The sequence below is a fragment of the Ursus arctos genome, unplaced genomic scaffold, assembly GCF_023065955.2.
Source record: "Ursus arctos isolate Adak ecotype North America unplaced genomic scaffold, UrsArc2.0 scaffold_18, whole genome shotgun sequence".
Taxonomy (NCBI): Eukaryota; Metazoa; Chordata; class Mammalia; order Carnivora; family Ursidae; genus Ursus; species Ursus arctos.
Window position 1 is genome coordinate 43,591,345 of NW_026622852.1, and position 21,376 is coordinate 43,612,720.

A 21,376-nucleotide genomic window follows, 5' to 3' on the forward strand; every position below is an offset into this window, starting at 1 on the left:
GGAATTAAGAAAAGAACATCAGGAAGGCATTCCTATTCCAGCCCTTCTTGCTAACTTGCCACGTTCCCTCTCTGGGCTAAGGATTCTTCATTACTAGGAGAAATGGTTCCATACATCTCCAACGGACACTTCTAAACCTCAACATCTCAAGGTCCATGTATGGGCTGGCCTATAAAACATTTGGTTGGCCTGGACAGATTACTCATGCCTTGCCTCCCAGACTTAAAATCGTCCTGTTTCCACTCCCCACACACCCAGCACATCTTACTTGTAGAGACCGTCGGGCTCCAGGCACTTGAAGATGACGGAGTAGATACTGACTTCAGGAACCTCTCCATGGCTTCGACCAGCTGCTACACAAGATGTGCCCAGGCCAGAGAGTAAGTCATCGGCAAAACTCAGGAACTCTCCTGGAGGGAGACAAAGGGAGATGAGCGCTCCAGCTCAGGCCTTGGTGAGCAGACATTCCTGCTGCTGTCCAAACCCATGAAATGTCTGGATATCATTATCAGGAGGATTAGTGGACAAAACAAGCCCAGCATATGAACATGACACAGATTCATATCTAGCCCTCATGACTCTTTGTTTAAATTTATGCTGGCATTTTCTCAATGGAAAAGTGGGCACACTAATACCTACCTTTATGAAACTGCAGCAAGGCTCAAATGAGGTAAATTATTGTGTACTAAAAATGCATGAAAAGGCAACAGGGGGATAGGGCTTTCTGTCCAGAGCAACTTTTCTGGTCTTGTTCCTGCCACTAATTTCCTCTTATTACTTGAGCAAGGCCCTTCCTTCTTGGGATTGCATTCTCCTTCCTGGTATAACAGAGGAGTTGGATCAAGGATGTAAGATAGGTTTCCTATCATGTGGTCACTCTTAGGGCAGTGGCACTAGATACATGACGTGTTATGTTGAGATGGACAGAAACCTGGTCCAGCTGAGAGGGAAAGAGTTCTATGACTGATGAGTGATAAAGGCCATGGGACAGGAAGGGACAGTAGAAGAGCAAGTGCCTTGAACGCCATGATTTCTAAAAGTTGATCTAGGCATTGGATTTTAGGAAGCAGATGAAGTTTACTAGAATATTTTTAAAATTTTGAGATCTAGTCTTAAGTCTGTTAAGAATTTGCTGGATAGCTTGGGGCAAGCAAATTCCCATATCTGTGCCTTAGTTTTCTCCTCTGTACAAAGTGGTAGAATCACTATTAGAGCTTTAAAAAAAAATAAGAACACAGAGGTACACAAAGATTTGAGTTATGTGGACAAACATTACAGTATTATTTATACCAAGAAGAACTGAGAAACAACGAAATGTTCAATGATGTAGAAATAGCAATATCAATTATAGTTCAATGATGCAATGGAATATTTTGTAGCTTAAAAATAATACTGTGGAAGAATATGAAATTATATGAAGAGATAGTAAATTAAAAACAGGCTATGCTATTACAGAATACTCTAATGTTTGTTGGAACTTTTACATGTATATCTATTTAGAAAGAGAAGGAAGAAATTATAGCAAATATATAATAGTGGCTTTGTAAAGTGAGATAAGCAAAATTGAGAAAAAATACCCATTATCTCTGTTTTTAAAAAAATATATATCTAAAATAAACATGTATGACTTTTGTAACAAAGAAAAAAATCAATAAAAATTACTTAAAAATAGATAAAATGAATGAGCCAGACTAATTGTTCTCTAAGTTCCCTTCCAATTCTAAAATTGGATGATGTAGGAGCAAAACAAACATGTGAGTTATTTTATACCACACAGTCTAGAATGATAGGAGGCCTCCCTATGGTTCACTCCTTCTCTTTCTTGTCTGATACGGAATACCTCACACTCTCTACTCACTTACTCTTAGTAACAAACAAGAGGAAGATGTCCATTCGACTAAATCCTCTCTACTGGACATTAAGGACAATCCAATATAATGAAACTGTCATGGAACAGTAATACTGGCCAAGTGTCTGAGAAGACGGTGACCCAAGGAGGCAGGGAACTGGGAGGGCAGAATATACAGATCATCTCCTGTTGGTCTTTCAAAGAAAAGTTTCATTCTTCACTCACAAGTGAATGAGGTTAACACTTGTCTGACTGAACAATCTGGACGGCCCTGGGGATTCACGTAAATGGTTCTATAAAGTATCTGTCCCTATGGTCCAAAATAGCAGAGCTGATGTATAGTGTTGTTTTCTACTTTTTGCAAGGACAACTACAGTTCATGGGCTCGATACACTGGTGACAGAGAAGTGTCTGAATCAGGCTGATGTCTGCAACACGCAGGTTCACCTGCTATTGCCAGACAGACTTGAGACTGAATTCTATTTCCACCATTTACTGCAAGTCTCTTAACCTCTCAAAGTCTCAGTTTTCCTTTCTGTAATATGGGGTCAATAACTCTTACTGAGTTTGGAGTCTAGAAAGAAAGGCTGAGTCTAAGAAGAAATTCTTTGCCTAGAACTAGCAGTTTGGCTAGAAAATGAAAAGGTAAATGAAAGCTTTATTCATCGAAGATTTTGCCCTCCCCTATTTCTTCCATAGGTTTCTTACGTCAGCTTCTTCCGTAGTAAAATCATAAACCAACAATGTCTCTCTGCCAATAGGTACCAATGCAGAACAGTGTATAGGGTGAAAAACGAAGAAAGGGGGAAAAGCATGGAATAACTCACAGGAGGGAGTAAGGGCTTTGTTTCTCTTGGTTTCTTAGGATTTCAAGTCTGGCAGCTTACATTTGTTTTCTTTGAGCTTGGATCCATGTCTGTCTGCTTTTCAATTTGTTTCTAGATAGCCATTGAAAGAGTTGGCCCCTCATGAGGGAATTCAGTATTCCTGTGGCCTGTATTAACTATCTTCAAGCCAAAATATGGTTGACATTCATTTACAAATGGGCATAGCTTTCCAGATAGTTCAATCCATTTCAGAATAATTTGGACCCTGGATAAAAGCCTCATAATACGTCATAGGTCAGTAAGACAGGCACACTGTTCTAAGGTTTACAGGTTTAGTTCAAGTGAAGAAACTGGAGAGCATGGCATATATAACAAGTCATACTGAGGACATTCTAAGGACACGTAGTGCCCAGTTCTATTTGGGACTAAAGACACATAATAACCCTCAAGTGAAAAGAATTAAAAGAAAACTGACATTTAGTACCAGATTTTCTTTTTTTCATTGGTCCTAATGAGTTAAATGTTAATATCTCTGTTGTAAAGCTAAGATTAAGCTCCAAATTTAGGGAAGGACAGAGCTAAGATTTGAACTCAGATCCTCCTAATTCCAAAGCCATACCTTTTTTTTTTATACTATGCTGCCTCCTAGGGAAAGTTTAAAAACAATAGCGTTAGAAAGTCAGCTTTCTCAATTCTGTTCAGTCTGCAGTTGAACTCATACCACTCTTAGTTCTATAGGCTTGGGGAATTAAACAATAAAAGAAATGGTCCCTGGCCTTCTACAGTTTGTAATCTGACAACAGGAAGGGTTCTCAAATACAAGAACAGACTCATAAAGTAAAATATAGGATTGCTTTTCTTGGCACTCTATTCCAGAAGGTTTAAATGTAACCTAGGTGGAGACAGGTGAATGAGGTGCTCCTTCACTGTCCTTGCTCACTTAAGAGGAGGGGATACTAAGGAAGGCCTGGAGGCTTCTCTATGCACACATGAAAATCAGTATATTCAACACATGCATCAGGGTTCCACGATACACCGTACCCTAAGTCTGGCAGTGGGACAACTCAACCAACAATACTACAGCACAGTGGTTAAGAGGCTGAGTTCTGAATTTATGCTGCCTAGGATTAAATCCTGGTTCACCCCTGATTACAGCTTGCCTTGGACAGGTTCCTTGACTCTCTACATCTGTTTTCTCACATGTAAAATGGGTATAATAATAGTATCGAACTTACAGCGTTGTTAATATCATATAAAAATTACATATATTGCTTACAAATCAATTTGCACAATGTCTGGCATACACTAAGGGCTCAAGAATACGTTAACTACCATTATTGTTTTTGTTATTAATGTCATCATAACAGAGGAGATAAGGACCCTCAGATATATATATATATATATATTTTATAACTCAACCTTTGGGTAAAATCCTATCCTTTTCCAGGGACAACTGAAGCCTAGAGAAGGAAAGTGGCATGTCCGGGGCCACACACAAAGTAGAAGGTCGACTTGGGACAAAAACTTCATCTCTTGACTCTTGGAGCCTATGTGATAATTCCTATCACCCAGCCAAGAGACAAAATCGCTGAAAACTGCAGACGTTGCTCTTCAATGTCTGACCAGCTATAGTCGACCTGAACGTGAGCTCTACTTACCATGTGCCAGGCGCTGTGTGATGCACACAGTTCCACCTGGCCATGTTCTTAAACTTGGACTCCCTGAGAAGGATAAAAAGCCCAGGAGAGAGAGGTAGTTCAACAGGTTTCCACTATGTAAGATACTCTAGCAGTGGTTTGCCAAACAGAGTATGCAGAACTCCAGGGTTGAGAAGGAGTGGCAGGCGTGGCAGGTAGGGGCTGAAGTCTGTCTCCTCCTATACCCACGTTGACTTCAAACCAGAGCAACACCAGTCTGATCTCTTTTATACACTGATGGTCCATGTTTTATTTAAGTTGGGGAAAAAAACGTTTTAAAAATGTTGGCTTCTAAATTTTATTGCTACAAATGTTTGAATCCTAAAACCCTGCCACATTCCCTGATAGCATTACAGAGGTTTAGGAATGTTGCAGCCCCACTCAAGGCTTCGCAGCCACGCCGGGGCAGAGTCCAGAGTGAAACCTATCTCTTTTGCTTCCGAGCTCCATGTGCCTTCCACTGGGACACTCTGCCTACAGGAGCTCTGTCCCCAACTCTCTGGCATGTCATGGCTGAGCGGCAGAATCCTCCCAGACCCAGGCTGCTGCCGCCACCGCCTCACCCATGCCTGTCCAAGATTCTAACATTCTTTCTCTGTTTTTCTTTCCTTGAAAACAGATAGGGAGTTGGGAGTCGCTGTACAGGAATGTGCCTGTTCCCCATTATGGCTCTTCTGGGGCTGTAACCCGAGTGGGCTTGGGCCAGACCCCCACACATTTCTTTATCCACTCAGACTCAAGCCTTGCTCTCATTACAATCCACAGAAAAGGTCAATCACTATTCTACTGAAGCTTCAGAACCAACCCAACAAAGCACAGAGTCATTTTTCTAAAGGCCCCACCCCCTGCCTCAATCCCCTCTCCTTTTATCACTCCCTCAAATCCTCTGCCTCCTCATTTTCTCTCTCTCTCTCTCTGTTTCTCTTCTCACTTCTGATTGAGTTGAGGTCACAGTCAAAGCCGGCCACAAGAGCAAATTGAAAACAGGCTGGGAAAAAAGCAGCAAAGAATTCCAAAATATAAGGGGCGGGAGGAGTGAGTTATTTAGCCCAGGTGGGGAGAAAGGTCCCCAGCTCTGGCCTCCATGTTCTTTTCAGGAAACGCCGAGGGGATTTGGAGGCCACTCTTGGCCTAGCCTCCCTCTAACCTGCGGATGCTCCTTGCTGCAGAGCCAAGGAGGGGCAGGGCTCTGCACTTCCCACCTTTCCTTTACGTGGGCAAATGCAGACATTCATTCAGAGACCCTGTCACTGACAAGATGCATTTTTTGAGGGCCTCAGCTGCAGTTGATTTGTTTCTTCCAAAACATGTTTTGTTTTGTTTTGTTTTTAAAGCTGAGGAACGGGTGTCTGATTCTCATCTTTATCTTAATGGCACCACGAGGTGGAGGAAAGATAGTGGGTTTGGGGGGCAGATGAGACCTGGTTTTGAAGCCAGCCTCCACCACTTGAGAACTATACTATCTAGGGATGGACGATTAAACTCTCAGAGACTGCCGCTTCACCATCAGAGAAACACGTGAGGGATAAACGTGCAGTATTCCTGCGACACGCATGCTGTACCAATGTGAGTGCCCCCCATTCCTGCCACCATACTTCCATTAGGTCTCATCAGTTCGTCTGATGGCAAAATTTTTAATGCTGAAACACAGCTGCTTTTAGATACATTATATAATACCTAAGTCCCTAGAACTTTTTTTTTTCCCCAAAAGAACTAATTTTTAAAAAGAAGGGAGGGAAGACAGACGGAAGGCAGGTAAAGAGAAAAGGAGAGTGGAAAAGGAAATGTTTATTTCACTGTTACTGTATGGCATCACACTTTTACTTCCATTGTCTTGATTAAACATTCAAAAATAACCCCATCTTTATTAATATTCAATACAATTTTAAGATTTAGGTTAATTGTGCTTTTACAAATGAGGAAACAGGTTGAAGGAGGGCTAAGTGACTTACCTAATGGGATCCTATGCTTTTTCTACCGCACCTGTGCCCTCAGACTGGGAGATGCTGTGTCAGCAAGATTTGTGTTCTGGTCACCTCTGTGTCGCGAGGACCCACTATAAGGCTGGCTGTGCAGATATATGTGGCAGGCTACGAAACTGAACTTTAGTGGCCGATGCCTGGGTCCATCCCCGTCTCCCCAACACTGGCACTGAACATGAGAACTCTCTTTTGGGAAAGCCAGGCTGCCTCATGTGTGACCTCTTTGAGGGGTGCATAGAACTCCCATGGTATGACAGAGAAGGGACTGCCAAAAAGGCAATGGTGGTCCAGTGAACATCTACGGAGAACCTTATGTGACAAAAGTTGTGTGAGGGGACTCCTGGCTCATCCCCACGCCAGTCCTCAAGTAGACATCTGTTGGTTGGACCTGCTCTAAACCCATGCCTCCTTCTACTAAGAGCACCCCGATTTTCCACCAGGGAACCTCTCCCCCGATTTCAATCTATATGATTTTGCCGGAGGTAAGGCCTCCTTCCTCCTCCAGAGACGGATATGTGGTCAGCGACCTGCTATTCCATGTCAGAGGCCAATGAGAGATGAACAAGTGACTCAGGCCTGATCAATCAGACTAACTCCTGGGACAGCGTCCAAGTCCTGATGATGACATCATTGAAGCCTTGGATCGGTTGGGTCTGAAGCTAGATATACCCTTGGATATTTCAAATACGTGAGTCAGTATTTTCCCTTTTCTGCCAAAGTACTTTCCATTTGTTTTCTGTTACTTGCAACCAGGAGTCCTACCAGATACAAATCCTATGAAGTAGATTTTATGATTGCTATTCTATAAATGAAAAAAAAAAAAGGCTCACAAGTCTCAAGCAGATTGCCTAAGGTCACGCTCCATCTAAATAACAAGCCTGAACTTCAAATCCACAGCTCTCAGACGGCAAAACCTGAGCCTTCCCATATCCCTAGGGCAAGGGATACAAAGATTCTATTATTCAATAAAAATCACTGAGAATTTCCAATTCCTGCTTTCTCTAACCCTGTCTTCTGACCTCAATGGCTACACTGTCTTCCTTACTCATTCCAGCGATGCTGGCGTTCTTCCTCCTCCTCTAACATGCCATGCATGCTCCAACCACAGGGCCTTTGCACCTGTGGCTTTGATGCCTGAAGAGCTCTTCCCCACATTTTTGCATGAGCACTCCTTCTCCTTGCCTAGATGGCTGCTTAAATGCCATGTCCTCAGAAAGGCCTTTCCAGCTTACTCAGTCTCATCTAATTGCTCTCTATCCCCTTTTCTACTTTATTTCTCTTCATAAAACTTATCAATCTCTCTCATATGCTGATGAATTATTGTATTGTCTGTATCCCCCACTATGAGCTCCACGAGGAAAGGACTTTGTTTGCTTACCACAGTGACTATGCACAGCAGATTCTCCATAAATATTTGTCTAGGGAGTGAATGTATTTACTGGGTACTGTAACCTGAGGTGATGGCTGGGAACACAACATGAAGAAGAAGGTCTTAGTTTGTATTCCCTGGAAAGCAGAGACTAAGAGAAGGGTTTGGGTACAGACGGTTTATTTGGGAGGTGATTCTAAGAAGCGGGCATGCGGGAGAGGAAAGAATCAAATAAGGGAAAGGGAACATCAATATAGATGTGTGTCATTATGTTTGCCACCATGAGTGAAGGGGAATGCGAACTCTATCCTACAGGGACCTTCTAAGAAGTGAAAGAAAGGTCTCCTAGAATTATTTGGCTGAAAGCTAGGAGCTAGAGAATGTATTCCTTGATTCCTGAGGACCACTGGTTGAGAGCCTCAGCAAGAGTAAAAATTTCCCCACACTTTTTTTTTTTTTCCAGCTGTGCATGCACGTGGGCACAGGGAGCTCTTAGTCTTGTACAATGCCATGGGGAAGAAAGTGGAGGCTTGCTTCTAAGGCCACTGTCAGTACAAGGTGAGCCTTGGTGTAGACAGTACTTCCCACCACAGCTGCAGCTGAAATAGCTATGGGCCAAGAGGTTATGGCATGGCCCCAGAGGTGTCTGCCGCAAAGACCCAGTCTCGGCCTTTGAGAAATTCATAGAAAGAGCAACTGATGTGCCTTTCTCACTGAGGTCTAGGACGGACCTGTTAACCCCACTGTTGAAACAGTCCACAAACAGTTATTAAACACCCAACAGGTTTCAAGGAAAGGACGACCCACTGTGGACGTAGCACTGAGCCACCCTCTCCCTGTGGTGCTCACAGCTTAACAAGGCAGAATTGCAGTGGTTGCTTTTATGAGCGACCCCCCAAAGAGTCCTGCGACTTAGTTATTAATACAGAATTTAATAATATTAACTTCAGTATTAATACGCACGTGGCTAGTAGAGCCTGCCCTTTTCTACAGTTGGATTAATCAGGGTCATACAAGCCCTCGTCATCCCCACCATCCTGAGGACAAATGAGGCTAATGCATTTGGCTGGAGTGGGTATTGCTAACATGTGTGAGGAGAGCTGGTCCGGGGACCGGCCGGGCTGCGCAGAGGGAGCAAGGTGGAAGGACAGCCAAAGCCCCCTTGCCGTCACTCTCTGAGGACCACGGTGTATATTTACTGCCCTCGCAACGCGCATCTACGGAGGGTTTTCTCGTCTGCCTTTCCTTTTTCAACGTGCATTCCTAAGCGTTACACTATGGTGAAGTGGAAAGAACCAAATGTACAAAATGTGCTTCTCATCAGAGTCTCAGTTCCTCTAACACTTCCAACTTTCTCTGGGCCGAGCACTTCATTCAACATCTCCCTCCCTGGGTAAAGAGGCAGGAATCTTTTGTGCTGATGGTGGGCCTGAAGGGCCCCTCTGACCGCAGGTGTAATGAAACAGCACTTAGTCTGGTGGAGCTGGGGTTACTACCCTCATTTCGTCCAGAAGGGAGGCTCAGAGAGTTGGGGCACGTTGCTCAACCACACAGCTACTACCCACTGAAGCTATGCCTTGAACCCAGGCTGACCCTATTCCAGAGCCTTTGGGGTTTTTCACAATCACACGCACTTCCTCATTGTTCTGTCTCTCTGGGCCTCAGTCTCCTTGTCTCTTAAAGGAGGATGTCAGTATCTACTCTGCAAGAGGGTCATGAGGAGTGAATTAAACTAAGTCCTCAAAAAAAAAAAAAAAAAAAATATATATATATATATATATATATATATATATATATATATATATATATGTGGTTGATGATCTCCAAAGTGTGGTGTGCATGTAAGGGACTGTTGTTGGGGTGAGTCCACAGAGTGCCAGGCAAGAGGACGAAAATGTCAGATGCATGTTTCCATACTTAGGAGGAGGGACAGGAGGCCATCCTTTGGGAACGACTGGGGTATGTCGCTGTTCAGCCCCAAGGACACACAAAATGGGATGGTGAAGAAACTTTACCAACCTGGAAACATACCCATCAGTGGCACAGAGGAATTCCAGTGTCACAGGAAGGAGAAAGGCATGGGGGCATGAGGATACGATAATGCAGGGGAATGTAGGGCTAGCATCCTGGGACTGGAACCTCCAGAACTCTTAGCCCTGGAAAGCCGGCTTCTCTTCCTTCAGTGCAGCGGAAGTCCTATACCTCCTCAGAGCCCTCACACCACCCTATCTACAGCAGACCTATGCTGCCTACCTACTCTCTTAGTCCTCATCACAGAACTCTTGATTTTCTTCTAAGCACCTATAGTTACCGTGCTTAGTTATTTACCTCCTTATTTTCATTTGATTACTGAAATGTCAGCTCCATGAGTGCAGAAGCTTTATCCTTCATGTTCCATCTTGCTCACGGTTTCCCAGGGTCTAGCAAAGAGGGGGGTGGGGAGGACACAGTAACCATTCATTAAAGATCCACTGAATGAATCAGGGAGTGGTGAGGCCAGAGAGGTAACCAACTAATGACTCAGCCTCGACTTTGCAAACTTGGGGAGACAACTTATGCTTTCGCTCATATCTGATATCTCTCCAAAAGCTTTCCTTGGCCACCCTTCCATCCAGCAAGGATCAGGTACCATACGATGGGTTCCCATAATGCTCTCGTTTCCCACTAATGTGGTCCTTAACCCACTGGCCTGCAATCACCTGTTTAGTGTCTCCCTCACCCAGTGACGAGGAGGAGGACTTATGGAAAGGGGCCTGGCCTGTCTTACTCATCATCTGAGTCCTGTGCCTGGGTGTGCAGAATGATCAAGTAGATAAGCTAGCATGCCCTCCTTCCCAGCTAGAAGAAGGCCCACTAGGGAAGGGGTGGACTAGGGTTTCCCTGCACACCAACTTTTGAATGGTGTTGGGAAGGGCAATCCCAAGAGGCCAGTGGATCTTGTGTGAAAGAACACTGAATCCAGGGTCAAGGGGCATGAGCTGCACCCCTGTCTTCCTATAAGACTGTGCAAATCTTTTCACATCTCTGCCAGAGCAAATGGCCATAAACAGAAAGAGAGTGCATCAGACACTTGCCCAGCCTTTACCTGATTTGATCTTGTAACTAATCCCAACATTGAGACCCTCTTTATTTTCCTCTATATATGCCTATCACTTTGCTTTCTCAGCCTGAGCCTCCCTGGGCTTTGTCTAGGTGGTAGATCCCCACACCCCAGGAAATTTCCCTCATTAGTAGTATTGCTTCTTGATCTCTGCCCAACCCTGGTGTTTCTACCCAGCCAAGCCTTCTGCTACATCACCTTAGCACCCATACTGGCTGTCCCTGAATCCTTTGACTCTTGTCTCTCTTTCTGATGAAGATTACCACTCTCTTCTTACAACCCTCTCCTTTTGTAAAGCCCTTTAAAGTTTACAGTGCATGCCCCTACCTCCTTTGCCATCATATTCAGGCTTCACGAGCGCTCAGTGAGGTGGGCAAGATGGGATAGAAGTAAAAATTCCCATTTTACAGAAAGGGAAACTGAAGCTCAGGAAAGCAATATGTCTACCAAAGAGGCCCTGGAGCTGGATCCCACATTTCCTGACTCGTGATCCAGTGTTTTAGTAGCTGGGCCATGTGCTCTTGTCTCCTCCTCCAGACCTTGATCCCAGCTGTGACTAACACAGCTTTCACAGCCACGCCCTGAAGTACCTAAGGAGGCAGTCGCCCTCCTGAGCCCTCCACACATTTACTGACTTAGACAATTACATTTACTATGACATCAGTATCAAATCCCTGTTGGGGAGGGAAGAATAGCAGAAAAGGCCACACTGTGCTCCTGGGTTTTAGATCCTGGCTTTGCAAATGACTCCTCTAAGCAAGTTACTTAATCTCTCTAATCCTCCTTTTCTTCAACTGAAAAATGCATGTGAAAATGCCTACCTCAACAGAATCAACAGAATCATACTGAGAGTTAATTCAGACGATGTATGCAAAGCACTTAGTACAGTGCCTGGCGCACAGTGAACAGTCAGTAAGTGGCAGCTTTAGTGTTGTTATTACTTTTATTATGGAAAATACCAATTTGTAAGACATTTCTTTTTTTTTTTTTTTTTAAGATTTTTATTTATTTATTTGACAGAGAGAGAGACAGCCAGCGAGAGAGGGAACACAAACAGCAGGAGCGCGAGAGGAAGAAGCAGGTTCCCAGCAGAGCGGGAAGCCAGATGCGGGGCTCGATCCCAGGCCAAAGGCAGATGCTTAACGACTGAGCCACCCAGGTGCCCCAATTTGTAAAACATTTCATTTGAGGTAAGTGGTAGAGGAGAAATTCGACAATCCAGGGAAAAGTGAATTATCCTCCTGAATTTAGCACCTCTCCCTCTGCCCAAACCAGACTGCATAAACTATGTGCTCTGAGATTAAAATGTGCTGAATGCCCAAACTTCCCTCCCTTTTCTAAATATAAACGTCAAAGACTGCGGTTAGCAGACAGCTGGGATATCTTCCATAGATAAGGGAGCCTGTTTGTCTTTCTTGGTCTCTCCTGGGGTGGGGCCAAGCTTCAAACTCAAATCTGACCAGGAGTCTCCAAAGGTAGCCTCTGGGGACCTGAGTAAGGCACCAGGAATGAATGAGGTCCGAAGGCCATTCCATTCCCCCAGCCAACTTCCCCCAAAACACACATGCTCTTTCTCTCTCTCACACACACACACACACACACATGTACACACACACGCACAAATGCACATCCCTCTCCTCATTCCATCCCTGTGCCCAGCCCTTACAGCAGGGAGACTCCAGGAAGGTGGAGAGAAGGCCAGCAAAGATGAGTCAGTTTTTCTAGTCGTGCAAGCAACACCATTCCACCAGGCTGAGGTGAATCACTGAGAAGAGGTGGGACCTGGGAGGTGGCAGAGAGAGGTATATTTCCAAATGAAAGAAAGAGAGAGAAGGAAATAGGAAGGAACAGAGAAAGAGTTATTAGAAAAAGAACCACAGCCAGGAAATACTCAGAGACAGAGAGGCTGAAGGACAAATAGAGCAACAGAAAGGAGCAGAGAGAGAAAGAGAGTCACACACAGATGGAGAGACTGAAGGAGAGACAAAGAGACCGAGATCAAAACAGAGATAAAAGGAGATAGAAGGAGACCAAGACTAAGAGAAACAAGAAGACAGAGAGGGAGGAACAGTACTATCCCAAAAGAGAAAGGGAAAATATGAAGACAGAAAAAGAAACAGGAGGGAAAGAGGCAGGGAGGGACACAGAGAACAAGAGAGCCAGACACTGAGAACCACCCCTGAATGATGAGGAACGGGGAACAAGGCCTAACCATTGCCACAGCACCATCTTGGGTCTCCCAAGGGCTGGCTAATGCTCCTTCCTCTCATTCCAGTCTCCATGGCCTTACCTGGTCCCCTTGACAGAAGAGATGGACCCTAGGCCCAGGGGGTGAATGCTGCTCCCTTCCCTTTCAGTTTTGGACCAAAAACCAAGCCAGTCAAAGGTCCTATTGCTCCATAATCTAGCTAGGAGAGGGCCTTGGGGTCCCAGTGAAATCCCACAGGGAGAGGCAATTTTCTGGAGATGCCCACAGGGCAGAAGGGCCTCCACAAGAGATGGTGGCCCTTGAGCATTTGACCAGGGCAACTTTAGTGGTCCTACCTCTCCCAGGGGAAATGACCTGGGAGATACAGAAGGGAGAGTGAGTAGGTAACAAACATTTTCATCCAAATCCCCTCATCTATCCCTCCCACACACATACAGGACTTTTTTTCACTCTTTTAAAATGACTTCCTTGGTTCCCAATTTATATTAAATTTTTCCTTTAAATAGAGAAGGGGAAACAAGTTCTCTCGTCAACCCACAATGAAGGCTATAAAAGGGTTTTTAAGCTTGGAAAATTTGGCTGGTCAGTTTTTCCTACTGTTTAATACATGCCTTAGGTTATACTGAATGAGTAAACATGGTTTATAAGCTTCTAATTCATAACTAGCCCTGCAAGTTTACAGCACATATATATATGGTAAGGTGTGCATAAATAGGGTATGCACACACACACACACATAAAAATTATAGTATAGTATACATGTGTAGTATTCACATACATGGCACACATATGTAAAATGTGTGTATATATGTATGCATCTACATACATATATATACATAAGTAAATACATGTGAGAGAGAGAGAGAGCGTGTGTGTGTGTGTGTGTGTGTGTGCGTGTGTAAGTAATCTCTCAAATTTGACATCTCATGAGGGGTTTACAAAACCATCTCTCTCACTGGATCCTCATAATAACCCTGGGAGGTAGGCGAGATGTTGCCCCCAGTTTACAGGTAACCAGAGTTAAGGCAGAGGCTCCAGGGACCCACACATCTCCAAGGGGCCACAGCCCATGTTACAGCTCCCCTCTGCGGTCACACAGGTTGATTACATGAGCACAGGTCAGCCAATACCTACTTCTGGATCTTCAAGAACCTAAAGCTAAGGAGAGCCTAAGGCATCATCTGTTTCAGGGCTTCATTTTACGGACTGGACGACTAAAGCTCAGCGGCTCACTGCTTGTCTAGATGGTGGCTCTGTGCAAATCAGGAAAAAAAAGAACAAAAAAAGACATCCCTTCCTTAAACACTTTCCTTCTATGTATCTGAAAATTGTCCTAACATCCCAGTTTATTAGAACAAGAAACCTGACTTATGAATCATACATGACTGTGATGTCTACAACTGGAATGATGAGTTTTCAGATGTGGTAGCACCCTGCAGTGTAAAGCCTGTGCAACTGTACATGGCATTCCTGGGAGGGAGATCAGCCAAGATCAGGGCAGAGAGGAGGACAAGAGAGAAATTACGGAAGGTCAGAGGAGAGAAGAACATAGATTGCTGAGGTCTAAGAAGAGAACTCATTTCACTTAAAGTAGAACAGGAGAAAAATAATAACTAGTGTTTCTTAAGCACTTAATTATGTCTGAAAATTACTGTAACCCGAGTGGGACACATGTCTAATGCTGTCTTATCTTCTCTCCCCCTCCTCCTCCTCCTCATTTGAGCATTCACAATCTGTTAGGTAATATGCCTGGTATTTCATTTACTTCACCTCATTTCAGCCTCACAAGAACTCTAAGAGCTATTTTCCCACATTTACAGATGAAGATATCAGGAGTAACAGAGGTGCAGCAGCTAAGGAAAGGGCAGAGGTCAGATTCCTCCACATTCTCTGAAGAGGGCTGAAAGGCGCTACCTACTGCATCAGTATGGACTCTTCTAGCACACCACGCCCTACTTTGTATAAAGGGCATCGACATCCCTCAAGGGGGACTGATGTGCCAAAAGCCACATCGTATGAAGCACCAGCCGAGAATGAAAACATCTCTCTGGCTTCTCGTTCTGGGTGTTTTACGGTGTCCCACAGTCTACTCATCCCTCTCCTCTCACTGAGGCTGTTGAGTAGAGCCATGCAGACGACGGATTCATGGTCACCTATGCTCTGAGGCCACGATGGTGGCTCTGCCCTGGCTTGCCTCCTTGTTCCCACCTCTCCCTCACTAGCTTCCCAGTTTAGATGCAAACAGATGTGGATAGTCATCAGAAATTTAAAAAAAAAAAAAAAAGCAAGGCAAAACAAAATTAAAGCCAGGAGTTTGCCATAACAAGCCAACCAACGTCTTTGGATACCAATGGAAATGGGCTTTCTGTCTTCAGCGTCCTCTTGTATAAATGCGAATAAGACTAACATAATATAATAAAAAATCATTTAAAAAAATATCAACACTGAAAAAAAAAATAAATGGGAATAAGTACTCCTTCTTCCATGAAGTGTTTTAAGGATTTAATGTGATGCAAAGTTTCTGGCCCGATGCTTGCCCATGATGCATTCAGAGCTTTGTTTTACAGACTGGAAAAATATGGAGAAGTGGTTATTGGCCAGGGTCACTCACCCTGGACTAGAACACTACAGTGTATATGGTAGTTCATATCCATCAACTCCTTACCACGGTCTGTAAGACCTAAGTGATCCAGGACCTCACTACCACTGCAGCTAGAGCCCTTCTGCCGGCCATGCTTCTATGACCCGAAGTCACATCATCAGAAGTATGCCCAGATCACCTTAAGTAAAGCGGCATCCCCCAGCCTCTATCCCTATACCCATCTTTATTTTATTTCAAGCGTATATTACTCTTTGATATATTATATTGTATAGGAGTTATTTTATCCTCATCCTTCCTGCCTCTCCCTGCCGTGGAAACATAAGCTCAATGATAGGAAGCATTTTGTTTTCTTCGATGCTGTATCTCAGCTTTCAAAACAGTTTTTGGTGCCTAGTAGGTGCTCAGTAAGTGTGTAGTAAATGACTTAACTCCTACTTCCTCACAAAACACCAAGAGGCTAACCGGGCTGGGACTCCGATTCCCATTTTACACATGAATAAACTGAGGCCCAGGGAGGTGAAGAGGTGTCTCCAAACCTCAGCTGCTAAGTGACAGAGGTGGGATAGGCACACTGACTGAATCATCGGACTATAATCCAAATTTCTCTCTATCCCAGCAAACCGTATTTCCTATCATCACTCCCCTTCACCTCCAAGTATGTACTGGGGGGGTGGCTGTTGTTTGAGATCCCACTGCTGAAGTGAGAAACGACCGGAGATGGAGGTGTAGGGGTGATTTCCCCATGTGTTCTCCACCCAGACAAAGGCCTTGCCAGACCAAAGCCCTGGTCCTCAGGGGGAAGCAGGCATCACCCATGGTCCAGAGCAGCCACCAGCAGCCAAAGGAGGAGGGGCTCGGTATCAAATTGGGAGAATGGAGGAAGAAGGCAGGAAGGGATTGCGTAGTCATCTTCAAGGCTCCAGAGAGCCAGAAGGGAGAAGTCCAATTTCCCTTTCGGAGCAATTTCCGCTCTATGAAGAGGTGATGACTTTACTTCATTGCCCCGAGGTTTCCACTTGCCTCCTGGGGACAGCCAAGTCCTGCAGGGGAGGGAGGGCCTCACCAGCTCTTGGATTCTCTGGAGAGGAAAGGCCTGGGCTGGGCCTTGGGTTGGGATCTCACTTCCTCTGTGACTCGCCTGCCCCCTCTGGACATCACTCACCTATTAAAAGAAATCTTGGGCCTAGAGGAACTCTGGGGATTGGTTTGGGGAGCTGGCGTTTAGAAAAACGTGGGCATGTTATTAGCCCATATTGTGTTTGGTGTTCCATATATGTGATCTCCTTAATCCGTACAGAAAAACACGACGTTGGCAGCATCTCCACGCACAAGATAAGGGAATGATTAGAGCACACAGACAGGAGTGCTTCCATGGAAGAAAGTGCTGGGAAGATCAACAAAAGGCAGGGGAAGCGCAGGTTGGAAGACCTGCACAAGATGGTTTCAGAAGACCCTGGGGGCAGGGAGATTTGGGACTCAGCCTCTAGAGCACCATTTCCATCCCATACCCCTCTTCTACCTCTGAAATTTTAAACACATCCCCTGGTAAGCTGAATTTTTAAATAGTTCTCATTTGGATATTAAAATGAATCTTGATTTTTCCCTTTTATCTAGGGACAGAATCCCAATTCTGATTAGAGATGAACCCCTCAGAAAATGGCAAAGCCTACATCATATGCCAATGGTTGTTTGGAAATGATTGCTTTGGTGGGGGCCACATGGGCCAGATGTAGGGAAAGTGTGCTGGAGGGCTTCTAAGAAAGGTTTCCTTTCTCTCTTAAGATGGAAACATGGGAGGAGAGTCCATTTACTCTCTTGAACATATCTGACTATAATGCTTAGAAGCCTTGCAGCCATCTTGTGATCGGCGCCAGGCAGCCATCTTGCTATGAGCCTGAGGGAGGAGCCACAATCAAGGGTGCTGCAGACAGCCAGAGCTGGATCTCTGTTATGCCACATTTGCATCCACCCTACCTCTGGACTTCTGGTAACGTGAGATAATGTCTTTCCTTATTGTTTAAACCGATTTCAGTTGAAATTACTGTTCCTGGCAGCCAAAGGCCACCTGACTCCTGCTGGTGGCTCTTATGTGCAGCCTGCTTTGTGACCCAATGCAGGTCTCACCACTGGGTGTTATGACCTACTGAGTCAGGTGGTCAGAAGCTATTAGCCACAAACAATAACAGTAAAATATTTAAGAATGCTTCACTTTTTAGATCATCTAGACCAATCGTTCTCAAACTAAATCATGCATCAGAATCACCTAATGGGAAGTTCTTGTTAAAATACAATTATGGGACCCCACCCCCAGAGTTACTAATTGAGTAAGTTTATGGTGGGGCTTGAGAACTGAAATTTCTTTCAAGTTCCTAGATACTGCTGTTGCTGCTGGTCTGAGCACTGCATTTTGAGAACAAGTGATTTAGATAATTTAATACTAATGTCTCTCACACTTGCTTGCACATAAATATGATTTCTTGGACAGGAGAAAAAGGAAGTGAAACTACAGCTAGTCCTCTTTCCCTGGAAACATCTAGCGGAATGTGTCTTTCATTGACTACCTCCTTCATGGGTGTCATGTGGAAATGAAGGTTGAGATCTAAGGTTCCAGATGCTATCACTTCAGACCCAGAAAGCCTAGGACGTAGGTTCAGTGATGGAGTGATAACACGGGATGAAATTCCTATCTTCATCTCCCAGCTAACATATCTATGAAATCAAAAAGGTACTACAGCCATTACCAATGCTGTTATTGTCATCACTTAGGCTTTATAAATTCCTTTCTCATCCATCATCTCATCTAATCTCCATAATAACACTGTGAGAAGGGATCAATCATTATGAATGTAAATAGGAAGAGAAGGAAGAGGGAGAAGAGAAAGGGGAGGACCAAAGGGGGAGTGAAGAAGGTAACTCCCATTGTACAGATGTGGAAACTGAGGTTGAATGACTTGTCCTTGTCAAACAAGTAAATTCCTGAGCTAAGATTCAAATCAAGTTTTCTCTACCATTAAGTTCTGTTTTCTCTCTAGTAAACTACAGTATTTTCAGTAAGTTGGCACAGGAATTAACTACAGATAAGAAATAGACAGTTCAGGAATTCTAGGGCTATCTCACCTTCCAAAAGAAGGCTAACCTCTTGCTTCAGAAACATTAGCAAAGCAGACTCAGCCTATTGGGATGGCATGGTTTGGAAAGGAGCCTGGTGATCTTGGGTGGGTTACTAAACTTCTCTGAGTATCGAGTTCCTCGGCTTTAAAATTCAACTTCATAACACCTTCCTTGCAGAATTCTGAAGACTGGCAATATTATATAGAAAGATCCTAACGGTCTTCGGCCCAAAGTAGGCCCTAAATAATAGAAGGCTCTTACGATTTTGATAATGATAATTATTCAGGGAGGTTCTAGGAATGAACATGTATGAGGCAGGGGGCAAGGAAGAGGCTCAGAGCCATGACTAGCAGGTTCAGCTTGGGTAGACGTGGGCACGTCTTATTGAGCCAGGCCCTGGATGCCAGCTTCACATATTAGCTTCTACATCTGTAATTTGCTAAACCAACCAGTTCACAGGCCTTACTTCACAAATTATTACTTTGCTGTTTCAAAGGCCTCCCATAACTAGAACCAGCCCTCCACAAAGCAGGCAGAGAGTCAGAGCTGAGTTCTACGAGGAAAGCATTGTCTCAGGGGTTGTAGATGCCTGGACTATATTTTTTGGCCAGTGCTGGTAGTTGGATTTTTAGCAAGAAGAGAAGGGCCAAAATGTGTTTTTTTTTTTTTTTTAAATCGCATAGCTTAGATGCTTAGATTTGGACTAAAGTCTAACTCTAAAACTCTAAACATTATGGATGCCGTCTCTATTTCACTTACAGAATATTTCTAACAAGGGTTAGACACCTTGGTGAAGGTAAAAGAAAAGTGATTCTTGGTGAGAGAAAGACTGAGGGTCTTATTTTTGAGTGGCTTCTGCAAATGTCTGCATTCTCCACCAGAGTAGGAAAAAAAAATGTCTTTTTAAAAAATTTTGTTCTAGTTTTACCTAGTAGGTGCTACGTGAAACGTAACTGAGTTGACTGGAAGGCAAGTGAAGTGCTGAAACACAGTGCTTTACTATTTGAGCCATAGATCTTAACCACCGTGGGTAAACATGTTTCCATGGGAAAATGTGGTCAGAGTTCCCTTCCGTGCTGAGGTGCCAGGAACACCTTTCCCTTGCAGCCTTTCACTGATTTCTATGGGGCTGCATGGTGTAATGGAAAGAGCTCTATATTTAGAACAAGATGACATGAGTTCCAGTCCCAGTTTTCCTGCTCTATTAGTTGAATGACCCTTGGACTCTCAGTCTCAGTTTCTTTATCTGTCAAGCAGGCATGAAATCTCCTACTTCTCTGGGGTCTTTTGAGCTTAAAGGAAAATAATGTTTGCAGAATCACTTTGAAAACTGTGAAGTCCCTGTACAATTTTGAAGAGTTGTTAGTAACTCTCCGGTCTGTTAGGATGTGAGCCCCCCTACACACCTACACAACTTCGACATGAAAGCAGGCATTCACTTCTCAGGGCTTCATGGCCAAGGCCCCAGTCCTCTCTGTGGAGACGCGCCTGCTTCTGTCTCTATGCTGCCCGGGTATCTCTACTCTAAAGGCTTCAACTTCTAAAATTCATAAGATCCGAGCTAAAGAAAACTGAAAAGGAGCAATTATGGCAACACATGTGGACAATATGTGGTGTGGATCATGCTCCTGCCTGGGGCCCTGCTGGCAGAGCACAGAGTGGGGGGTGGAAGGTGTGGCCTGGAAGGAAGCACGAGAGCAGAGGGGCCAGTGACTTCCCAGCTCAGGGAGTGGGATTTTGTCCCATTCTCTACCCTCATCCAGCCTGAGAACCAAAATACCACTGACAGCTTCTGCCCACTGTAACATATCGATAAAGTCAGCATCAGATTAAAACCTGTATCCAAAAGGTATTCATCTCATCTCTACCATTGGTTCTTGATTGAGTGACAATGTTAGCACAGAGCAGTAAGCACAGGAGATTATTAAAACAAGCCACTGCTGCATTCAACAGAGGAAGTCCTTAGAATTCCCAACGTGGCAAGGGAGCCTTCTTGATCCTTTATCCTGCAGGTGCCAGCCCTAAAAGCAAAGCTCTTACTATAATGTTTCCCTGCTGAAAGGTCTTTAATTATTCACGGGCCTCAGAAAAAAAGTCAAAACTCTTCAGAGTCGCCCTAAATGAGTCCTAACCGCCATTCCAGGTCCACTCTTTCCACAAACCATCCCTTCTGGATTCATCCCCAAATGGGTCACAATTTCATACCTCCCTGCTTCTGTGTTGGCTGTTCCCCCAACTTGGTAGACCAGTTCTCCCCATCTCCTTGCCTGTTATCAGCAGTCTTATTAAAATCCTACTCATTTCCAAGGCCCAGATCAGAGGCCATCTTTAGGAAGCCCCTCCTAATCCAAACCCCCTCCACAGCCCCCCCTCCATTCCTCCTTATCTAATCCCCAGAGACCTCTATTATTTGGTGCTAATTCTATTTACACAAAGGACAAGATATCAGAAGGCTGATGTGTACAATGTACTATGTACTACATGTATGTATGCCACATCATGGAAACCTCTAAAAGCGTCTCTTTCCTTATCTCTAATAGGGAGATAATCATAATACCTACTTCATGGAGGTGATGAAAGCAGCAAAAGAGATGGAAGTCAATTTTAATTTTGGAACTAGGATAAATTTT

The 21,376-nt window shown here is 44.3% G+C and overlaps 1 protein-coding gene across 3 annotated transcripts in view; it reads right to left on the reverse strand.

Annotated features, from left to right (window-relative positions):
- The window catches only part of ASTN2 (astrotactin 2), an 844,134-nt gene that overhangs the window by 52,027 nt on the left and 770,731 nt on the right, over positions 1–21,376 (reverse strand). For all 3 annotated transcript variants that reach the window (XM_044389549.3, XM_026513856.4, XM_026513855.4), the window contains one exon: positions 269–410. In XM_044389549.3, coding sequence (XP_044245484.1) covers positions 269–410 — 142 coding nt within the window. The remainder of the gene's footprint in view (positions 1–268; positions 411–21,376) is intronic.